The 23,695-nt window shown below is 36.1% G+C and overlaps 1 protein-coding gene across 5 annotated transcripts in view; it reads right to left on the bottom strand.

Annotated features, from left to right (window-relative positions):
* The window catches only part of SPOCK3 (SPARC (osteonectin), cwcv and kazal like domains proteoglycan 3), a 161,986-nt gene that overhangs the window by 86,122 nt on the left and 52,169 nt on the right, over positions 1-23,695 (bottom strand). For all 5 annotated transcript variants that reach the window (XM_021555661.3, XM_085578000.1, XM_085578003.1 and 2 more), the window contains 2 exons: positions 16,820-16,865; positions 4,979-5,093 (listed from right to left, as the gene is read on the bottom strand). In XM_021555661.3, coding sequence (XP_021411336.1) covers positions 4,979-5,093; positions 16,820-16,865 — 161 coding nt within the window. The remainder of the gene's footprint in view (positions 1-4,978; positions 5,094-16,819; positions 16,866-23,695) is intronic.

Below are 23,695 nucleotides of genomic sequence, written 5' to 3'. Positions count from 1 at the left end.
ACAATAACTAGGTCTCAACTGAATTAATCTCCTTTATAAATTATCTCCTGCAGCTGATTTGAGATAAAAGCAAAGAGAAACATCTGAAAAAGAGCCCGCACCTCCTCTTCCTTCTTTCACCTTTAAGTGTTAGGTTTAAATATTTTTGACAAACATGAAATACAAAAAGGATTCCAATAAAAATAATTCTCCTGAAGCCACAGGCACTGTCTCATGTTCACTGTTATGCATACATTCAAATTCTCTGCTGGGCAGCAATCCTTCCCCATTTTTTCAAGTTTTCCTGCTCTTCATCTGCAGATAATCTACTGGCTTAGAACTTCACCTTAGTTTAGTGCTTAGTTTAGTACTGCAGCCTATTATTCACAGAATGTTGGTCTTAGTGAAAATTACAGTATATGTCAATATCATAATTGCCCTTTTCAAATCTAAAAGAAAGTTAACACACTATCCATCAGGACCTGTAAATCTAGGATAGGTCACCGCTGAACTAACTTTTCCAGTTTTCTGAGCCTAGTTAGTTACCAGCTTGCATGGCCTTAATGAGCTCATGTGTATCGTGGTGTCTGCACACATCCTTTCTTTGCTTACTCAAAGTGGCAACAAGAAGTGACGGAGATTTGAGGATTTCTGTCTACCACTACTGCGCTAAATATGCAAAAAGCACACATACCACTGCAGGCATTATGAAATGGCCATTACCACCTACAGCCCTCTCCTCTGACTCATCCTTTTTATTCCTGTCCAAATGTCTTCTGGCAGAACACTCACCTAACTTCTTTGCTCTTCCCCAGGCTCACAGGGGTGAACTCACAGTTGCCAGAGATTGTTAGTACCGCAGATGCAAATAACTAAATCTCCTGAGAGTGAAGAGATGGGAAACTAAAAGCAGTAGATGATTACTCCTAGCGTGATGAATATCCTGCCTGTCACCATAGCACTCATATCAACACATCCCAATACAACCAATACTGTATTCAATACTCTGCAAGTTGTATTTGTAACTGAATAAGGTATACTCCAAAGCATTTCATTACTTCATATAAAGACCCATTTATGATGCATTCTAGTCTTGGCAGATACCCTCTTTCCACAGCAGTCCACATAGGAATAATGTGAACTACCTTTACATACATATCCTGCGTATTTTCCCCTCAAGTAAGTTATCTTCCTTTCACAGCAGAGCTGTGTGTGTTTCACAGTAGAGCTAAGTGTGTAGCACACAGAACACAGCTTCCAACACAGTTAAAGCCAGCAGAGATGCAAATGCTGTTACCTGCTACCAACAAAAACCTTGCTCCTTTAAGCATGACCCTGTGTCTTTAAAGTCCTGGTACTTCCAACTATTCTCATGACCAATGATCTACAACACCGATTTCATCTTTTTGTCAAATACTATTCAGTCTTTCCAGGACAGCACATAAAGGAAGCTCTTGTGCTGTGGCCCTGCAGGAGTGTGTTAGAAGAGGACTTGCCATCTTGGCATTCTACCAGAAAAGGAAATGAGCCTTGAGAGGAGATCATGCTCTCAGCTGCCATGGAAACTGAGGAAAGAGCAAAACCATAGGCTTGCCTAACCCACAACTCCATGAAAAGGACAGTGAGACACAGTAGCTGGATTTAAAACCATACAAATATAAGCACACTGCAGCAAGACCACAGTGCTGAGATCCCCAAGCTAATAGCAATTGTAAGACTGCTGAAAGCACAGGTAGAATCATCACTAAAGTGTGATGTCACATTAATTAATCTTGTTGGGACCTTGTCATATCATGTCACTACCAGCCTTGCAGGTGGCTAGGATATCCACCCATGCTTCACTGTGTGGTGCTGAGGGGCCCTCAGTAATCCAAACTGGGCTACAGTAGCTTGGAGATTGCACTGTATAGAGAACACCTAGTACAGCACAGACTGAATAACAATGTCTACACCTATGTGTTTTTCTGTAAGTTAATTTCTTATAAACAACAAAAGAAATTACTAAATTGAGTTCTCCATTTGATACAATTATCAGTCTTCACTGATTAGCAACTTCTCTATGCTATTATCTAAAGAAAGTAACAGAATTTATAAACATAAATTTATGAACCAGGTAATTTGGCTTCTTGAAAATGCTGCTTCTAGTAATAGAGAATTCAAGTATAAATCAGAGCATTTCAACTTGACAACAGTACAGAAAAATCTATTCAGCTGTAACTGTATTTCATGCCTCTTTCCCTGTGTACCCACAGGTGCCCATAAACTTTTTATTTATTATGGAAGTGTGCTAAGTTTCTTCTTCCCTGACAGTCTCTTGGGGATCATCTTTGCAATTGTATCAGTTCACATACTTTAAACTACTTTTTCTGTGCAAGAGTCTTGGGAAAAATCTCTGGAACTTCTATGGATCTATACAGCAAATATGTCCAAATTAAAATCCACAGGCAAGTTCTTTATGAAAAAGATCTGAACTATTTTTTTCAGAAAACATCCCCACCTTCCTTATTCATATTATCCAATCCCAGATGAACAACACATGTGTGCACACACAAATTAAGCAAAAAAGAAAGGATTACTGGGGTGAAATTTTGTAAATGTTTATTCACAACAGATTACACACAAATGATATATCAGAAATGGATACTTGTAGATAGGTTATTTTATCAACTGTCAAGTTATGCTTTCTCATCTAATTTTTACCAAGATTCACGTTGTAGCGTGTTTTTGTTACATTATTATTTTCAATAGTTGGTTTTGTACCCCGCCCCCCACGGCATTGGTCTAATCCCAGATGTCAGTCCTCCCTCATACCTGCCCCTTTTTCCAGAGATTTCTCTGTCAGTTTTGTGTCCTTCGACGCTTCACTGGTTTAGTTAAACTGTTCCCCTCCCCTGTAGCTCCCTAGTGGTTTAAATATTTTAATTCCCGCTTTGTGTTCTGCCCCAGTCCCTTTGTTATTGGTTCCCCACTGTAAACCCCACCTTGCTCCCTTCAAATTCACTGCCCTGCCTTTGTTCTTGGTTCTTGCCTCTGTTCTACACTGGAGTTATGGACACTTTTGTTATCACTCTAATGGTTTAATAAACAATCCTCAGACTGACAAGCAAGGCCCATATTGTGTTTTCATGCTGATCCCTTGGTGACTGCACAGGAGGTTCAGGGCCTGGGAGAGGCGCCGTGCCCGCGCGAAACAGCGAGCACACCGCGACAGGCTCACACAGAGTGCATAGTCCTTTGGGAACTCTGAGGAACAGACGGCCCTACTGAATATCAGTACGCAAACTGTACACAGAAGTGAAGGAATAACATGCTGGCCCAAAAAAATCAGTCATGGTAAAGAGACCTAGCAGACATGTCTGCTTGTGTTTATGATGCTCCTACATTAATCCCACCATGTTACAAAAAGGTCAGAAGCTGCATGAAGAAAAACATTTTCAGAAAGAAAGCACAAAGCAAATTATTTCTCCTTGTATGTGGTAATCTGGGGGAATAGGGAGATCTAAACTTGGGAAAACCCTGCCCTGGCTCAGCACAGGTAGGTAAAAAATTGCTTCATCTACCTTACAGGACTAGATTTACACTGCTTTTTACAAACATCAAGGCTCTGCCATTCCAGTTTCCCATTACTGACTGCATTATATTCAGGCAAGTTCTTTCTTTTAAAATATTACCTTTCTAAAAGAGTACTAAGAACTGTGGGAGGAATAATACAGGGGTGAAGGCTGGTGTCAAAAACTTTCTTAATTGAAGAGTATGCATCTTCATCTAATATAAAACAGTTTTCAGTCATCACCTACTGCACGTATACTTAACTAGAAAATGTCATTATTTTCATTATTTTCCATGACATGTAATACCTCTTAGAAGTTTTGAATTATTATGTTGTATCTTCACATTTAACACTCATAGATTCCCAACACTTCACAGGCAGTTGAAAGCAGGCTACCTACCTTTGTCCGCTGATAATTCTTGCACCATATATATCATATTATCAAACTAAAATGTATAGTTCTACACTGAGATTGTTTAATATAAACAGCGTAACTCCACAAATACTGGATTTTTTTGTTAAGTACAGCTGCAGATGAGAATAGTTTAAACTTTTCCTTTTACTATGTACTATCTTGCTTGTTTGAAAAGCTCCAGATGGATGTATTTAACATAACTAGACGCTCAGAAGAACATTCCTTATATCGTTCATAAAACTGTACTTGAAATGATCCTCTGTCAACACATAAGGAAGTCTTATTTTCCTCAGCTCTTTACAGCCCCTACTGAGCAAAGCACTTTAACAGACACTTATTTAAATCAATTTATTGAAATTTAGCCATTCTACTGTGTCCTGTTTCCCCTAATGAAGTGTGAAAAAAAAGAACAATCAAGTCAAAAATGCAATTTGACTCCATCTCCTTAGCATGCAACAGTCACGACTCAACTAAGTGTATGGTTCAGGTCCTACATATTCATATTTATGCCTCAGATAAAGCCACAAGAACACATTAATTTGTTATATATTTTCTCCTTACATTTAACCAGTCCAGCATGCAATGAAAATCAGAATGCACAGAAGAAGAGAAAAAGAAGAAAGGAAAATAACTTCCACTAATCTCAAACAACTTACCCTGTATCAGGCTGTTGCCTACACTTCAGCAGGCAGTTTTGAGTTCTCTAGCTTCATAGAAGAAGTGATGATGTCAAATAATGTACAGCAGTACAATACTATTACAGTATTTTTATTCATTTGGTACTGGCACAGTGGGTATTTCCCTAAATGCATTTGTACCAGCACTTGTAACATTTAACTATGTATATTTTTTTAATATTCTAGTCAAAAAAATCAAGTAGTAAACATTATGATCAAATTACATATACATAATGACTTCTAAAATCCACTTCTACTCTGCTCACATGTTGTTAAGTAATTAAACTAATTATGATGGATTTATGGTTTACAAGTCAGTCACAAACACTACAAAAATGTCTATAGGAAAGTATTTACCTGTGTGTAAGCCTTCGATGGCTAATGCAAACTGCAGTTTGTGGATCCTGTGCAACACAGACTTTATGGCGACTACATTTCATCTTCAAACATGGATCTTTAGCCGGATCTAAAGCTGAAAATAGTTTCAGAAAGTTGTTAACAGTTATCTAGATTACAAAATTAAGGCAAGAAACACCACACATAAAACCCACCCAGTATGTGGAGGGGGCTGGCCTACTTGTACTGGACTGAAAGGAAGCAGGAAAAAATACAGCTGTTGTGTAGGTAAGTAAGTGCTCCCTGCTATACTCTTTTAACAATGGCCACTCTCTGACTGTAATCCTCAAACATATTCCTCAAATATTGCCACCTTGTAAGCAGTTTCCCTTAAGTGCTTACTAAGACACAACTGGATTCTTTCTACTCAACAGTAAGTGGTGAACAATTGCAACAAACAATGACACTGAATTTACTTAGAAATTATTACTCAGATGAGATTTCAGCAAAAGAAAAAGTAAACTAAAATATGCAAGTAAGTAATTTGTGTGACTGCATCTTTACACATAAATTCTACCTCCTTCTAGGTTTCTATTTCTGCTTTGTGGTTTGTTTTTTGCCTTTTTTTTAGCCAATCCTTTAGTCATTATCCATACTCATTTCTGAAATACAATTCAAACTATGAACAGTGATTTCTGGCTATAATACTGGAAGAACCGAATAATGCTGTTTTTGCTTACTAATAAATTTGCATTTTTCTGGAGTAGCCATGCCTACATGGCTATAATATTGAAAAGCATCTGCCAATTTAAGCTCTCAGAAGAGAAAATAAACTTCTCCATTCTCTGATCTCCATGGTGTCCTTTCAAGTAATCTAACTATTCCAAAACTGGATTTTTTACCCCTATTGGTAGCCTTTTTTGAATCAAGAAAGCCATAAACAACTGGAATTCAGTTTTCCCGTGTTCTTCTTCACATTAGCATATTACTGTCCAGTGTTTATTTGTATTTCAGAAATACTCTTTCGCCATTTCTTGCATCTGCTTATAAAATAGCACAGCATCACAGAATATTCTGAGTTGGAAAAGACCCATGAGAACCATCAAGTCCAGCTCTTGGCCCTGCTCAGGACATTCCCAACAATCACACCATGTGCCTGAGAGCATACATTTACATATACATATTCTGAAAGAAAATTTATGTTTCTCCTGTTCTTCAAAGTAAAAAAAAATCTTTTAACCACATCTCTGTGTGACCTGACAGAGGATATTAACTGAGCCTCCTAACCCTGCATATACCCAGAAAAGAACTGAGCTGATCATTAGTTGCAGTTTTGACACACGACGTTGTAGTACTAAATGGAATTAAATATAGTCAGAACAGTGATTTTTTTCAGGGTTTTTTTTTTTAATAATACACTCAGTTGTGCAAAAACAAATAGATCATACTATCATCAAAGCAGTAATTCAATGCAGACAGAAAAGTATTTTGTTAACTGCAGCAAAGGACATATGAAAAGAGGTATTCTTCCTTCTTCCACACATTTTTATTTCTACGGCAAGCTAGTCATAAAACCACAAGTAATCCAGAATAAATCTGACTACAGCAATTCTATACAAATGGGAAGCAACTGCAGCAAAGCAAAAAAAAAAAAAAAAAAAAAAAAAAAAAAAAAAAAAAAAGAGAACTAGGATTAGAGAGTTGGAGCCAAAATTGTTCTCCAATTTACTTTAGATTTTAGATTCCATTTAAAATATTTTCTCTTTAACGTACTGGTCCAAGTATGTATACTGGTCCAACATTCCTTCCCAGAATGTCCCTGATGGAGACACTAAGGTAGCAATACTGGAATATGGCCTATCTTCAGATAACTCTTCTGTAAAATAGAATAGGTTAATGAAATAAAAAAATCCATGAGTAACAGAAACCTGGACCCATATAAGGATGCTGAGTTTAATACCAGGTAGGAAACATGTTCCAGGAGAAAGGATTAACAGGGGAGATCATGTAACCATTCCCACTGAAATGGTTACTTTATTTCTACAGTTCTTGGGACTCTGAAGGTATGTTTTGACAATTCCATCAAATTTAGCTAGCCATAAAATATGGTTTTGGCAGTATGTTCCATTTTGGCAAAACATCACAGGCAGAACCCAACTTTACAAGCAAGAGATGGTAATTTCCCACTTTGCCTTTATGACAACATGAAGATGGGTATCACATGGAAACCAGTGTTTCAGTATTTACAGATATAGTAATACAATCTTTTGCTATTTGCTGACTCAGTGGTTATCATGGCCTGTATGTAACCCTTGATCACCTCAGGTGAGGTATAGACTCACTAAGCAAGGTGAGCAAGCCAGCAGAGCCACGGGTGCCAAAATCACAAGACCATTTCTATATTCAAAAGCATGTTCAGCACTCACGGTCTTGCCACCGACACAAACTCACATTATCACTCCATGACCTGCTGAACTTGTTCTCTGTCAACTATGAGCTCCCTGTGGAAGTGTTTTTACCTCACCTTATGTGTGACACAGGGTGTCCCTTTTCCCAGTATTTTTCATGAAACTTTCTTAGTTACTGAACAAAGTTTTACTGATGCAGAAGTCAGAGAAGAATGTATATCCTTGGAAACACTTTTTTTTTTGAACAGGAAGGGAGAGATCAGATAAATAACTGATAAAAAAACTGCATATTTTTGGAACATGAAAAATTGAACTAACTGAAGGGTAAATGTCTCCCTGAACTAACAACATGCCCAGAGGATAAAACAAGAAAGAACACAGAAAGAGATTTTGCGAGAAATCATGAAAACCACTATAAGTCTTCTTCTTTCTCTTTGAATACCAGATGCTCTAGTCAATCCTACACCATAAAGTGTATAGCATCCACATCAGATTGCTTTACTGATTTTGCCAACTTTGAAAGGACTAAAAAAAAAAAAATAGTTATTTACAAAAGCAAGGAAATGGCCTGCCTTTCTCTTGTGCCTCTTTTATTTGATACTTGGAACTGACAAATGAATAATTTTCATGAGAAATAAAGGCTAAGCCATAAGAAAAACAGTTTTCAAAACCAGGGCCTGAAGTTCTTCGTGCTGGGGAAGAACTGTACTCCCCTTCCAACACAGGGACACGTCTATGTGTCTGTCTGGTCTCTACAAGGAATCATTCTAAATATCTTAAACTACTATGAAAATGCATACATTTATTTCAGGAAAAGTATCACAGACTTCCGCTAAGCATGTAACTCATTTATATCAATAAATACATGGCACTAAGTCTTCACTTCTTCAGTCCATCTTCTAGCTATCCCTAACACAATCCTGGCATTCCCCCATCTCATTCAGAGTATGCAGACTTGCACAGACCACACTGCCTGTTTCTTTCCATTTCTGCCAAAATAAGCAGCTTTGAAAAAGTACAATATTCACACCAAAATCATTGTAAGTGTCAAAATCCCCCAGTGGGACTGATGTATTCCTCACAACTTCAACATGGCTTCAACATGATCAGGTATCAGTCCAAGTTTTTATCAGACCAACATTTACTAAATTGATTTCATCATATTTATGAAAATTAGAGGTTCCCCCCCATAATTGAAAATGTCTATTGTACAGCAAAATTACACTGCTATTTAAAGCAGGTAAAGGGTTGCACTACAGAGAGGAGACGCTAGACTTAAGAAATATACTTATGCAAGTCTTGTCAGAAATCATCTCTTCAATACTCTATCAGCTGACTTCCTACAGTGTCACATACAACCTGCTACTAAAGATGCAAGTCTGATATATAAGCTTTAACAATTTGATAATGTTCAGCTTTACACAGCTTCTAATATTCAGAAAAGCATACTTGCTACAGGTTATTTGTCTGTATGCCTACTTTACATTTGTCCATGTATCTGGCTACAATACCATGAAATGTCATGTTACCTAAACTTCAACAAGTAGAAAAATACCACTGTCTGAAAAAGCATATCAAAACTATAAAATGTTTTTTAACATCTACTATTTCTCTAAGAACTTCAGGACAAGTAAGTCGCTCTCCCATTAGGAACTTCTGCTGATTTTTATAGATTAGTATGGATTTGTTCTTCTCACATGGTAAGGAAGCAATTAATATTTGAAAACTTGACTCAATTATTACTAAAAGATCTATTTATTTGTAATTGAAATTTGGGAAAGCAATTAAGAAAAGTTTCCCATCATCCCTTCTGCAACCTAATTTACAGCAAGCACTCCCAAAAACTGGCATTAGTCAGAACATCACTTTTACAGGGAATATAATAGGAAATGAAGACTAGCAAGCCATAACATAAGAATATTCCTAATGGTAGCACTTTGGCAGAAACCAAAGTTATCATTATTCCACAATCTTCTGAGTGCTTTCTAACATGTTCCTTCCTTTCTACTCTGAAGTAAAATGAAAGGTAAAAAAAGGCTAAGGACAAAGTTTTCAGACTTAAAGTCTATTTTTTTCCTCCAGTGTTCTGCTTCATTTCTGATGGGCAAAATAAGAACCAACTACATATTTTATTTCCATTTACCAAAGCTTCAGCTATGTTTTGTGCATCCCATTAATTATTTAATTCCACTACTTTAAATGGCAACTCTTGACTTCTTTGCAAAGTTTTCATATTTGACAATGCAGGGAGGAAAAAATCTAAAAATCTTTTATCTTAAAGTTTTAACAAAAATATTAATAATCAGGCCAAATGCCTAGGTTATAACCCAAGGCAGACAGAGCTGTAGAAGGGAATGACTCATATTGCCTTCTTTCATAAATAACACAATTCTTGCAGGTACCGAAAGACCATGAGTCACTTTACTTCTTAATTTTGAAAGATGATAATTTCTCACTTGCTATAGCAGGATTTCTTACTGACAAATGTTGTGGGTCTAGATATTAGCAGAATCCCATGACCACAATTTCCAGTAGGGAAACAGTAGGGAAGGAAAGCAGGGCTGACAGTATCAACACTCAGTTGATACTGTCAGCTAACATGGAGCCCAGATAAATATTTAATTAAAATTAAAAGTGGTAATGGTTATCTTTTGCCTAAATTTTACAGTGATCAGCATTCAAAATTTGCATGTGCACATATGGACCTCCTCAGTCATAGGTGGCTTGAATCCACACTGCTGTCGATTCAGAACAAGAAAAGCCCATCTTACTACGCAACATATCTACTGAGAATTAACACCTTTTAACTTCAATATAAAAATTAATCACTGTGCAGCTAGAAATCTGAAATCTATGAAAAAAAAAATAAACAAGAAGTACCCTACCTCAGAAACTCGATGAGAATGTTCTGAAAAAGAAGAACCTCAAATTTTTGTTTCTTTTCCCAGGGACTGTATTTGCCATGTAAAATTCACTATATAGCATAACAAGCAGAATGGGTAACTACAGCTGGATGTTCATTAGAGCAATCTTCCTGAACACTATTTCCATCTGGACTCATGAACCTACAGCTTCAGTAAGAAGGCTAGAGTGCAGGTTTTTCTGTAGGTGGCCAAAGAAGTAATTAAAAGTTTAGATTCAAATCTCTGAACATGATTGGTTGTGTAGTCTGGTTTCTACCTTGTGAGCAATAATTAAGGTGGCTGTGTGTATGGAGGTAGCTTCTACACAAGAAATTCTCCAAGAGTGCTCAGAACTCGCCAGACTGATGATTCAAGGACAATTGTATAAAGTCTCTATCAGGCTTCTGTAAACTGTTCCTAATGCTCTATATTAGTATGCTCTGGGACATCAGCACAGGGTTTCTAGCTGCCCTGCAATGGTTGTAGTTATTCTACACAAAAGTTTTGATTAGCAAAGAAACATCTAATACCAATTCATAATCATCTGACACTGGTTATAACCATCAGACAGAAAGCACTGCACATTTCTATTTTGCTCACTGCAAAAAAGTTTTTGCATGGACATGAAAATGCCATTACACTGATTCATAACATGGTATTCTAGGTACTGATAATATAAGTTAAAATAAGTGCTAAAAAAGCAAAATTGCATCTGCCAGTCTCTGTTCTTTGTCTGGAACAGACCCACTAAAGCTTGATCTCTTTTTCAAAATTTCAAATACTTCACTCATTGTTTCTCCACTCCTTTTAAAACAGTCATCCTCACTGAGTCACACTTTTTTAAGCCACTTGTGCAGTGACTAAATTATAAGAAATTCTCCCCCTCACAAATATCTATGATCTCTGCTTCAAAAACATCCCACTTTTTTGTGTTTTGTCTTTTGGGTATTACTTGAAAATTTACAAGAGAATAGGTTACACATAGCTCAAAAAGAGATGTAAATGAGAAATTCCATTATCTGTGACAATTCAGAAATTATCCTGTTTGTTCAAATTGCTGAAAAACAGCTATTTTAGGCTCAGACTGGTGTAAGTGACAACAAAATTAGGACAATTATATTGAGTTTCTTCTATATATAGTAAGGAACTCTCAAATATTCTGCAAAGATATCCAAACCCACTAAGAGAAGGAGAAATGCAAGTGCACACTTCCCTGGCACAATTTTTAAGTTTTCAACAGTTTTAGTAAAGCATTTTTGGTTTTTTATTCTTATATCAAAATGTTATTTTTTTTTATTTGGCAGAAAATAAATAACACCTTAAGAATACTTGACCATTCACAATAGTGATCTTTCACCAGCAAACAGTTAAGTATTATATTATCCTTTCCTACACACACAAAATCATAATTTAGAGACATGCTGGCTGTGTTAGAACTGACTTCTGGGTTCTTCCAATATGGCAACAAGGGCAAAGAGACATTTGCAGACCTGTAAGAGCAGAAATGCATTTTCCTGAAAATTCTCCCATCATTGTCTCACTTGCCAAGATGATTATTCTAGAAAAACAACATGCTACAAGATACAGCACTGGCAAAGCCATGCCTTGAATCCTGGGTTTAGTTTTGGGGTCCTCTCTACATTGAGGTGCTGGAGCATGTCCAGAGAAGGGCAACAGAGCTGCAGAAGGGTTTGGATCACAGATCTGATGAGGAACATCTGAGGGAGCTGGGTTGTTTAGCCTGGAGAAAAGGAAGCTCAAGGGAGACCTTATCACTCTTTACAACTCCCTGAAAGGAGACTGTATTGAGGTGGGAGTTGCTCTTTTCTCCCAGCTAATGAGTTATAGGACAAAAAGGAAATGGCCTCAAGTTGCACCAGGGAAGTTTTAGACTGGGTAGTAGGAAAAAGTTTTTCCCCTGAAAGGGCCACCAAGCATTGAAAGAGGCTGCCCAGGGAAGCAGTCAAGCCACTGACCTGGAGGTAGTTAAAAGACATGTAGATGTAGCACTCAGCAACATGGCTGAGAGGGCTTGGAAGTGCTGGCTTAAAGGTTGGACTCGATTATCTTAGAGGCCTTTTCCAACCTTAAAAATTCTATTTTTGTCTCTTGGAGAACTCTAATTTCTTGTATTTCATTATGTATTCTTAAGTTACATAGGGAATTTTAATCAATTTAGTTTTACTGTAGTCAGCTTCAGCTTTTAAATTTTTGAAACCAACTAAACTAGAATCCAGTAGACTATTTGCATGAAGTATCTAATACATCAGATATACATAGATCTGCATTTTGAAGAAGCCTGGAATAACAAAAATGACCAGGAAATGTACTTGTTAAACTGAATGATAACCTCCACATAAAACACATTCTGTAAAGAGCATATTTTAGCATTCTGAATATTTGTAATTTTACAGATTAACAGGTTTTTAAATACAAGAAAGTAAATAGGTCAAAAAGTCAACTTGTAATGTTTCAGGTTTCGTTCTTCTATTAAAGTAAAACTATGTACAGTTCTTTTTTCTTCTTTACAGTATTTGCATACTGTTTGGTTCTTTTAAAGGGATTTATTAAACTATTTCTTTTTTTCTCTCAAAATTAAATTGTAATGTTATGTCCAATTTCATATTCATAATACCTACCTCTGTCAGCTGCTTTATATGCCTTTGTATTGAATTTCTGTGGCAAATTTAAGCAAATTAGGCCTATAAAGAAGAAGCAGTCCTAGTACACAGGAACATATTTTCAGGTACACAGTGCTCATGGATTTGACCATTATCTGGGACATGCCAGCACAGTAGAGAGAAGGTGGACTTCTCAAGTGAGATATTTGCAAGACTAAATTTTAGCAGGTCAGTAAATGCAAAGAAACAGCTCCACATACCCTTTTCTCAGCACGCTGCCAGCTTGAGAAGCTGTGGTGCTGTACCTCTGGACAGTCACCATCACCCTGCAACACATTTCGACTTAACACGTTTCTGACATAACTATCTGTGGGTCTGAAAAGACACCTGAATCCAGGATTTGGCCATGTTAAAAACTAAAAAAAAAAACCCACTTCTTATTTTATCTTATAATAATCCTTGATATAGTGACTCTAGACCTAACATCAGGGCATAAAGCAAAGATGTCAGGACAGCAGGAAATAAGGGCTTAGACTGCTACTGAAAGCAAGCAAAATCTCTTATTATGGGCTCAATGTAGCCTCAATAAAAAGCTTTTCTACAGACTCTTCTAAAAATAGCTAAAAAATTTAGAATTCATTTGATTATCCCACAGAAATAAATACTGAAACAATTTGCAAGCCATAACCAGACAAGCAGATGTGTATTATCCAGTGAACCTGAGCTAGGAGCCAAGTCTGTGAATTGTACAGGACAGGGCACTTTTGTAATATTACCACAATAGATACATTGATAAAAGAGAAATAATAAAATAATAATCTAAAGACAGTATCAGATAATTAAGAAAAAGCACCATGAAAATGTTCCTCAGACATCTACAAGAGATCTTTCCAGGCAAGGGCTAGATGATAGTCTCATCAAGCAGTGGGAATCTGTTTAACGTAGGATTTTGTGTAATTCATTAGTGAGCAGAATTCCTAAACATACCTAAATACCTGAAACTGGAAACTGTTCACCAGATTAAATATAGTTTAGCCTTACTAGTAAATAAGCATGAAGTATTTTAAAAAGCTTTTAAGCTTTTCAGTTCTGCTCTTTTTGAAATTCATAGCATCCTTCTACAAAGACACCACTATTTCTTTATACGAGACAAGATTTTAAAGTACTATGTGATACATTTTAATTGCAAATCACTGCAACTTATCCTGAAAGTGATGGATATATATTTCTAGTTTAAAAACATCAATAGTTCTACTACAAAAACTAGATCATGAGAGCACATATCAAATGCAGCAAAGTTAATTCTACATGACTGTTTTCAGTCTTCAACTAATGGATCTTCATTAAACTCCCTTATGACTTCCCAGGGCTTGCAAATGAGTGAATCAAATTATTTTATTGAATATGACTCTAAATTATTTCAGTTCACAGTACAGAAATGTATTTGCAAATTATAGAGATGTGTTTGCATATATTTGGTTATCATTAGTTACCCAAATTATTACAGAACTAGGTAGATGAAATGCACAGAGCTAAAAGGCAAACACTGAACTAATATAAGTAAAATAGTTTCAAAATCTGGTTCTGTTGTACAACAGTATCTACAAAATTCCTGCTGTAAACAGACATCTAATATAACCTGATACTACAAAAGCCAAAAATAATTCAATGGAATGGTCTACAAGAAATTTCATAAGTACATCTATGAACCAACCATACCTTCAGGGTATTCAACCTCCACAGAAAATGTCATGCTGCGTTTTTTCAATTACATGAATATACTCCACTTTTCCTCCAAGGTACTTCTATTGAGCAAAGGAAAACATCCTTTCCACTTCACCAAATTACACCAGTGTCTTTGTGTATGCAATTTCATTCAATAGTTACACCCTCCAAGCTCTGCTACCATCTCTGGTCTAAAAATAAAATGTACCAGAAGTATTCTGTATATTTTCATCTGATGTAAAACTGGTGCATGAAGAAAATGCGTCAGAAAATATTGTGTGTGTATGGGAAGGTTAATTTGAGTAAGCATTGATAAAATGTTGATAAAGCTAATAAAAGTAGTCAACTTTAATCCTAAACACAGAACATTCTACTTGCTTTCCAAAACCACTGAAAGAGCAAAACCTGCCTTTTAGGAGTAAGTAAATATGCTATAAGAACACTCAGATTTTTTCCAACAGTAATACATGCCCCACATAATTGTTTATGAACAAGTTACATTGTGGTATTTGTATAAACACAAAAACATTTAGGGGTGAATACACATATGCACACATAGAAAACACACATTCAAACATTGAAATATGGTTTTTTCTGTCTTAAAAAGATGGAGGCAAACAATAGTTCAATGGGAATAAGTCCTTCAAAAAAATGCCAGATGTTTCTTTAAGAAATTGTGCTGTTTGATTGCAATGCAAATCACAGTATTTCTCTATCTTTAAAAATATATTTTGTGGCCCAGGAATAAATACCATTATACATTTTCATCCTTCTAGTATGCTTGGACATATATTTCCATATAGAAGCTCTTATTAATACAAACAGAATTACACAGATCTGTCTACATGAGCAATTTTGACATACTTTAACCCATTAATATAAGAAGGCCTTTCAAAAGGTGCTGAAATAAGGAAGAATGAATTGAAACTCTATTCATAGAATCATGAAATAGTTAAGGCTGGAAGGGATATTAAATATCATCTAGTTCAAATGCCCCTGTTCACTGCTGGCAGTGAACTTTCCACTAGACCATATTACTCAGAGCCCCATCCAGCCTAGTCTTGAACACCTCCAAGGATGGGAAGTTCACAGTTTCTCTGGGCAACTTGTTCCAGTGCCTCACCCCATCTTATAGCAAGGAATTTCTTTCTAATATCTAATTTAAACCTAGCTTTCTCCTTCTTAAGGCTATTACCACTTTTCCTATCATATGTCCTTGTAAAAAGTCCCTTCTCACCAGCTTTCATGCAGACCCCTTTAGGGACTGGAAGGCTTTTATGTAAGACATTTATTATTGTTTTTATAATATGCACAACTACCAGTTCCTTGAACCACAAATTTTTCTAATATTACAATAAAGTAATATCCCTCACAAGTCAGTGTTCTTGAAACTGAATAAACACTATCTTCACAACATATTTTTATCTTGGTCTCTTGTCTACAAAGCCCTGCACCATTTCTTGATTGCATTTAGGCCACTGGTACTACCAGACAAGACAAAGTCCTTGAAACATTTCTCAGAGCAATTTAAAAAAGTATCAATATCCTCAGCAGTTTTTAAATGGCAGCAATACATTTTGAAACAACATACATGAGGGACATTATATTGACAGTAAATATTAAGTTCTAGTGCTGGGGAGGGAATACGTAATGGGAATATTTGCTGCATTTGCTTCTATTATTCTCAGCCCAGAACTGCTGTACTGCAGCATTCCAATGCTCCAGCTGCATTTTGCCTCAAGATAGATCACTTGAACATGACAGAGTCCCAAAATTGTTTTTCTAGATCATATTTTATCCGATGGATATAAAGAGACATCCAAAATCTTAATAGTTTTTTCCTTGACTGCAAAAGACAAATATTAGACTGCATGCCTGTTTTTTTGTCAGATGTCCTACTGAAAAGGCCTGAGTTCTTAATTTAAATATACAAATAAAATATTCCAAAACTCGTGTTTTTCCAAGGGAAACTTTAAGCTACTTTGGAGGTTTCTAACACTCCCATCTCTTTCTCTAATCAATAAATGTTTGAAAATATCACAGACATAAAATTATGATTAAGCTGAATTTCTGGTACTCTTTAAACCAATTATTTGAAGACAGAGAATGACAAATTAACAGAATTCTGTTAGTATTCTAGAACAGGAGCACAAATAAAATTACTTAAATTTTATCCCACACAAGTGCCTAGGAGTGGAATCTTACCTTGATCAAATGGTTTACCCGGACTCCATGTTCGAAAATAATCATCCTGGAGGGGGAGAAACAACCTCAATTTAGTAAAATATAAGGACTCCATGAAAAGCTCACAGTATCATAAAAGACAGAAGAAGCATACCAACCTCTACTTCCTAGAAAAGGCAAGCAGCAAAATAAAATAAAAAAGGAGAGAAAAAGATTACAGTTATCATAATGGGACAAATTACTTACACAGAATAAAACAGTGTAATGCAGAGGCCATTTGCATCACTCATAGTAAAAATGCTATTCAAAAATATTACTTAATAGCATTTTAAATAGAAAATATCTTACAGTACTCACAGAGGTAATGTTTCTAGCATTGATCTTAAAATGTTACAGTAGTTTTCTTGTACTTTAACTTCAATGGTATTGAAAAACTTAACTACATTTTCAATGCATGGTTTTTCAAAAGTAAAGCTTCAAAGTCATCATCAATAAAATACAGCTATTTTAAACAATATGTGAATTTTAGAAAATAATTTTCTATGTAGTTTTAACCATATCAGTAAGATTTTTCATTTAGTCAGTCTAGTTAGCTTTTTCCTACAAATCATCTTTATAAACATAACATATCTTCCTTATTAAGTCATCATCTGTATTAGGCTTCAATTCAAAGAAGGAAAAACTTAATTAAATTAATTGCTTTCAAGGTGATTAGAAATTTCATAATAGACAATAGATTTATCTGCACATCTCAGATAACAAGTGTCACAGAAAAATGGCTGGAATTCTTTATTATTATGTCTTAATCCAACTAACTATTCTCAAGAACAAAATATTTAAAGGACTGTACCAAACACTTTAAAGTCTGCAAATATTAAAGTTAACACAGTGGGTGTACTGTCAAATCCAGCAGTTCCATCCCACTTGCTAAAAAGATCACTGTAAAGAAACATCAATTTATACAAATATAAACTACTGAGAAAATGTAAACTCATAGAGTTGTCAAAGCCACATAGTCAGAAGTTTAAAATGATCAAGCATCAAATAAATCTTTGCAAGTACAGAACACTCATTAAGTTTTGACCCCAAAAGAAAAGAAGAAAAAAGTGGTTGCAGCCTAAACCGTATTTATTAGTAAAATTGTTGTTATTAAAATTTGCACTTTGAAAGAGAAAGACAGAAATTAAAAGAAACTGGAAGTGCAAAATAAAACTGTATTTCTGTACCAATACTTAACCATTCCTTCACTCTGGCACTAGACAGATTAACAATCTACAAATCAGTATATGTGATTTGCATTTTTAGTTACTATATTTTTAAAATAATAAAATACACACAGACATATAATTTTTTTAAACACATAAGAAGTAAGCAGAATTACAATTATGATGGTATTTTTCAAATATTCCTCCTAATAGTCACTATGATGTTATTCCTACAGTAGAGTACTGAACAGGTCTGAACCAGCTGTAAGGCAATTTTGTTCCAGGAGTCACACCACAGTGGCAAAACTTAAAATTCTTGAAAAAATTTCAAAATGGTAGATTCTCTTTCTATGTCTACTAAATCAACAATGTTCATTTACTATGAGCCCATGCAAAAAAATGGGTTGTTATTATTAAAATGGTGAAAAATTAGAGCATCTAGAATATTCAGCTATTAGAACAAAAGAGAAGTCATCCTGAGTGTGACAAATACCCCCTCTAAGGCAAAACATCCTGCATTTTGCTTAAGTAAAAATGTACAAGTGGGACTTGTATACCTTACATGTTCTCAAATTGGCCTGAAACCATCCAGAAGATAAATCAATTCTTGTTCCTCTCTATACTGCAGACAACTTCACAGATCCCAAATATAATATCCCTCAGGCATTGCTAGAAGCCTTGCTGACTGACTTCTGTCTACAAAGCAAACCCCTGCCTTTCTTGTTACTCTTCTGTGAATCTTTTCCAAGCCTGCTTTCTTGGCAACTAGAATTTGCAGAGCATTCAAGACAAAGCAGCATTATGGATCTACACCCAACACAACACTATTTTGTTCTGTATTCTCCCCAGTATGCCTACCCCTCTGTTGTCTTTGTAACTTGTGTCTATGGTTTTGTTCTTTTTAGTATTATTTGAATGGTTTGCATGGAATTTTCTATTATAAATCCAAAATATAAATACCAATAAACCGTATGTACCTATACTGATTTTTCTAAATAATTAATTTTTCTAGTCAGCTGCTACTTAAATAAAATCTACATCTGGATATGTTAAACAAAACCCCTATGTGCCTCTAAAAAAAAATTTAAATTGTTAATCAATTGTCAGATTAAGTAAAGAAAATGCTTCAATAAATTATAGCTTCACAATTTTATGAATATTCCTGAAGCTGCTCAACCTTCTGCATCAGAGCCTGGCTTCCTCTTACATTCAGACCTTTTCTGATCTTCAGTCAGTAAGTTTGATTATAATAACGTTCAATATCCTCTGCAGAATAATCAGGGCCATTATATAATGTACAAAGCCTCATTTTCATATTTTTAATGTGAAAACAGAATGAAGGAATACACAGTTTACAGCGAAGGCTTGGGTAGCATCACAGAATCTCTAGGTAAAGTATCTTGTAGCAATTTGTAAATGCAAAAGTCAGTGTCTTAAGGTCTCAGGATAGAGCCTAAGTCTTCTGAATTTCTTCAGGAGTTTCCTGGCCTTTGTCCTGAGCATGTTAAAGGGCAAGTTGTAAAAGTAGGCAGAATAAAATCACAGATTTGTAACAGTAACCATACCACTTTTTCAACATTTTCCAGCTAACACTATTTATACATCTTCAACAGAAAATTCATCCTTACTGCTCTACTTGAAACTAGGTGAAATGTCAGGATTTCTTTCAAACATCTCTTCGAAAGACAAAGCACTTCTAATAGCCATGGATGGATGATGGACTTCAAGAAATTTAATATCCATGCCTTAAAATTATGCATGTTTAAGCATTATGCTCATTCAGGGTCATAGTGATGAAGTGTTTCTAAGAACTTAAGCTCATGCTACAGTTATATATGCAACTTGAGACTAATATTTTTTTTTTTCCTGAAAAGGTCTTACTTTTAAAAAAACCTACAAAATCTGACAACCTTATAAAAAGAACCAAAACAGCAGCTTAATAAAAGATATTTAAAAATAGGGAAAAAATATTCTGCCTTGAACATTTTTATTGCTTCTTTTTGGACTTCAATATTCTTCTATATGTATTCCCTTATTGTTAAAAATTAGTTATTACTTAGTTTTTTAAAAACACACATTTAAGTATGGTAAGAGAGAAAAAAGCTCAATGGAAAAAAACAACAAAAAACCTAACCAATACATGGCAATGCCATGCAGCAGTTTTCATCTTTCAATAAGCACAGAACCTATGACCCTATAACTTTTCTTTCCTCTGTAGAACAGTTGTTACATTATTTAACTGATCTCTCCTCTGCAACACTTTCTGTAGATGCTGCCATCACTTGACCAGAAATCTTTGTATTCTAAAGAACATAGTAGCACATGGCTGATATGTGACTCAGAGAACAGCAGGCGTCCGTGGGCAAGGAAGAAAGTTTCCTCACAAATATTTTCAGACCAAGGTTGACCTAAAAAATTTAATAAAGAAAACTCAGCCTTTGTTTTGTATTCAACATTTTAGCTCTAGTATGGCCTACACAATAAAAGCTAATATATTAAAATAAAGGCTGATTTGTAACAGAGAATCCACTATAATTGAAGCAGTTTTCTGAACTTTTCTTTATATTTTATTAAAATACAATTTTACTGCTGCAGCACAGGGATATTGTTATTTATGTTAATTACAGACTACCAATTTTAGAAGAAGTCTGTGCAATGTCAGGCTTCATTTATAATAACTTTTCAAGAAACAATACTTCTAACAGTTACCAAAACAGGAAAGACGTGATTTCCTGAACACTATTCAACAGCAAACTTAATTCTGCCTATACAAAATCCCACTCAGATTTTATATGACTTACCATAGTGCAAAAAATACATTTTACTGCTGGCCTCCTTATTCCTACAGAAGGTTTGTTTTGTTTTTAACAAAGACGACTTACATACTTCAATATGTAAAGAGACATGGAATTGCATTTGACAATTTTAGAAGCAAAAGTTTTTCTGGCTGCACATGCTCTCTGAAAACTTAATATCTACAGTATTAGATTCAGATTTTTTTCCTCACTGCCATTAGCTGTTTTTCTATTGAGTATTTCACTCTTTTTCATTTCAAGGAGTTCTTAATGGGCTTCCCATTCCAATTCTTCTATCTGCATCTCAAGTACACACATCTGCTTCTCATCTGACACGAAAGCTCTTTACCTCTTTTTTAGGCTAGGTCTTTGCTTTTTGGTAGCTGTGCTATTTACAGACTCCACTTCAAGCCAACTCAGTTCAGCCAACTGTCCCACATCACATCTCTCCCCTTGCCTCAAGCTCACTTCTGCAGCAAACTTGAGCTCCCCAAGTGCCTCCCCCTCACGTGTCTGTACAACTCCAAGAGCAGAGAATTTGACTCATCTGCCCCAAATCTCCCCAGTGACTGTAACAGATATTTGTATCCTGTCTCACTGAAAGAGCTGGGGAAGGGTTGTCATCTGATACTCTGCACCAGCCTCTTCCCAGAGCCAGGAAAAAAAGCACAAAACATGTGCAGCAATTTTTTTCTGTTTCTATTTTGCTCCAGAACCTTTGGTCTAATGTCAGTGAAATTGTCATTATCCTACAAAGCCTTAAATTGCTGGTCACATGGAAAAATATTACAGGAAAAAAAAGGATGAGACAACAACAAAGCTGCCATCAATATGGGAAATCCACCAGCCCTAAATACTGTAGTTTCCTTAAATAAATGAGGGCCACAGACAGCATACACAGAGTAACTAAGATACACACATCTAATGAGAGTACTACCCCAAAACATAAAGCAGAACTGAGGAACCGTAAGTTGCACCAGGAAAATACATTATGCTCATGTATGGGAAAATTCCTCAACCTGAAACCTGAGCCAGTCTGGAATTCTCATCCAGGATGCAGACATGCTGTTCAGCAGTATGTGGATACTCACTTGTCTATCAGATGTTGGTTTTCATCTCTGCTGAAGTGCACAGACATCTGATCTATCATAAGCCATGTGAGCACTCTGCTGTACAAATGTGGAGTATCAGTTTAGCCCATTAAATGCAGGGTAGCCCATTAATGCACACATGAGAATAAGGTAGATACTACATTCCCCAGAACTCTATTTACTATCATAGTATCTCAAGTATTTCAGAACATCTGAGAAGGCAAGAAGCCAGAATGGACCCTGTGCTCCTTAGCACATTTTTTTACTAATTGTCCCAGATGCATGCAATGGGTTGCTTGATCTGTCAGACCTTATGTGATGCCATATAGCTATAGGTCTGCAGTAGAACTAGGAACAAAACTAGTTCCAGGAAGGGCAGGGACTGTTGTATCTAGCACATTTTTTGGCTCAATACTTTCTTCTCAACAGGATCTCCCTTTTCTCACCAGCTGAAATACCTGTTTTGCTTCCCATCAAGCCAAATTTAAGAACTACACAGAGCAGGAAGCATTCTTGAGTGAATCAGTTTCAAAACAAAAAAAAAATTCATATTTATTACACTTAGGAAATTAAAGAAAACAAGTCTAGAAGATATTTACAGGCTAGCAAAGTGGAGACGTCTGCCAGCTTTGACTGCAGATTAAGTCTCACATTAGAAATATAACTAGTCTAGCCAAAACTACCAGTAGTTCAGTGTTAAAAGTACTCAGATACAGACAAGGCAGTGACCCTTCACATCAATACTTCTGAGAATCAATGAGTCAAGACAACTATCAGGTCAGTAACTCAAAGAACCAACATGAAAAAAGCTCCAAAAAAATGAACCACCCCAGAGGTAATATAAGCATTGCTCCTCTGGCAGAGAAAGATATAATCACCTGCAGGTGAGACAGAGTCTTCCTGCAAAACCCCTTTGCTGCTTGTCTGGCAGCAGCCTCCAGGAGCGGGGTGCCAGGTGAAAGGACACTGCTGTGCTGTTCAGTGCCAGCCCGCAGGGAGCCTGATGTCAGCTTCCTGCCCAGCTCCAGCTCCTGGGCTGTGCCACCCCTGAGCCCGTATTCACGGGGCTGGCAAAGCACAATTAGAATCAATAGCTGCTTCCAGTGACTCTGGCACTCAGCTCCCCACATCTAATGTTTATCCCGCTCCCTTCCTTTGCCTCCTGTTTCTGGTACCATTGATGAAGCTGGGCTGGGAGCCACCACTTTTCAGTCCTCTCTGTTGCATAGCGCCCATTCAGTAAGATTTCTGTGGATGCTGTCTTTTTGGTACCAGCAGCATTACTAACAGCAAGTTTTAATAGCACAGTATTTTAAATCACTTGTCAAGAAATACCAAATGCTCACTAAAAGCATATATTCAGAAATATGGAGAAAATACTGAAAAGCATTTTGAAAATGAAGGAATATCAAAGCACAAACACTAGGCTTCTAAATCCCAGTAAAATTTAAAACATTCTTTCTTTAAAAGTGTGTCTCGCATTTCTCATTATGAATAAAAGAAATAATGAACAATCTTTTCACTACAAATACAAAAAGTTCTGTTCATGCACCTCCTATTATGTTTTCAAGATTCGACTTGTGAAGAAGGACCTTCATATGCCCACTCAGGCATTTCAAACACCTCTTACTGTTCCATTTCTTCAGATGCCTCTTCATTAACATACCAGCCCAAGGCAACAAGGGCAAAAAAATTACTCCCTGATCTTTTGCATACAGTTCCACAGACAGCCAAGAGCAAGACAGAAAACAGCAACAGACTATACAGGGAGCTCAGATCATATATGTGGAGCTGGAGGTATGTTCA

Source organism: Lonchura striata, chromosome 4, assembly GCF_050655825.1.
Source record: "Lonchura striata isolate lonStrDom1 chromosome 4, ASM5065582v1, whole genome shotgun sequence".
Taxonomy (NCBI): Eukaryota; Metazoa; Chordata; class Aves; order Passeriformes; family Estrildidae; genus Lonchura; species Lonchura striata.
The sequence above is the reverse complement of the archived record's forward strand: the minus strand, read 5'-3'. Positions and strand labels throughout refer to the sequence as shown.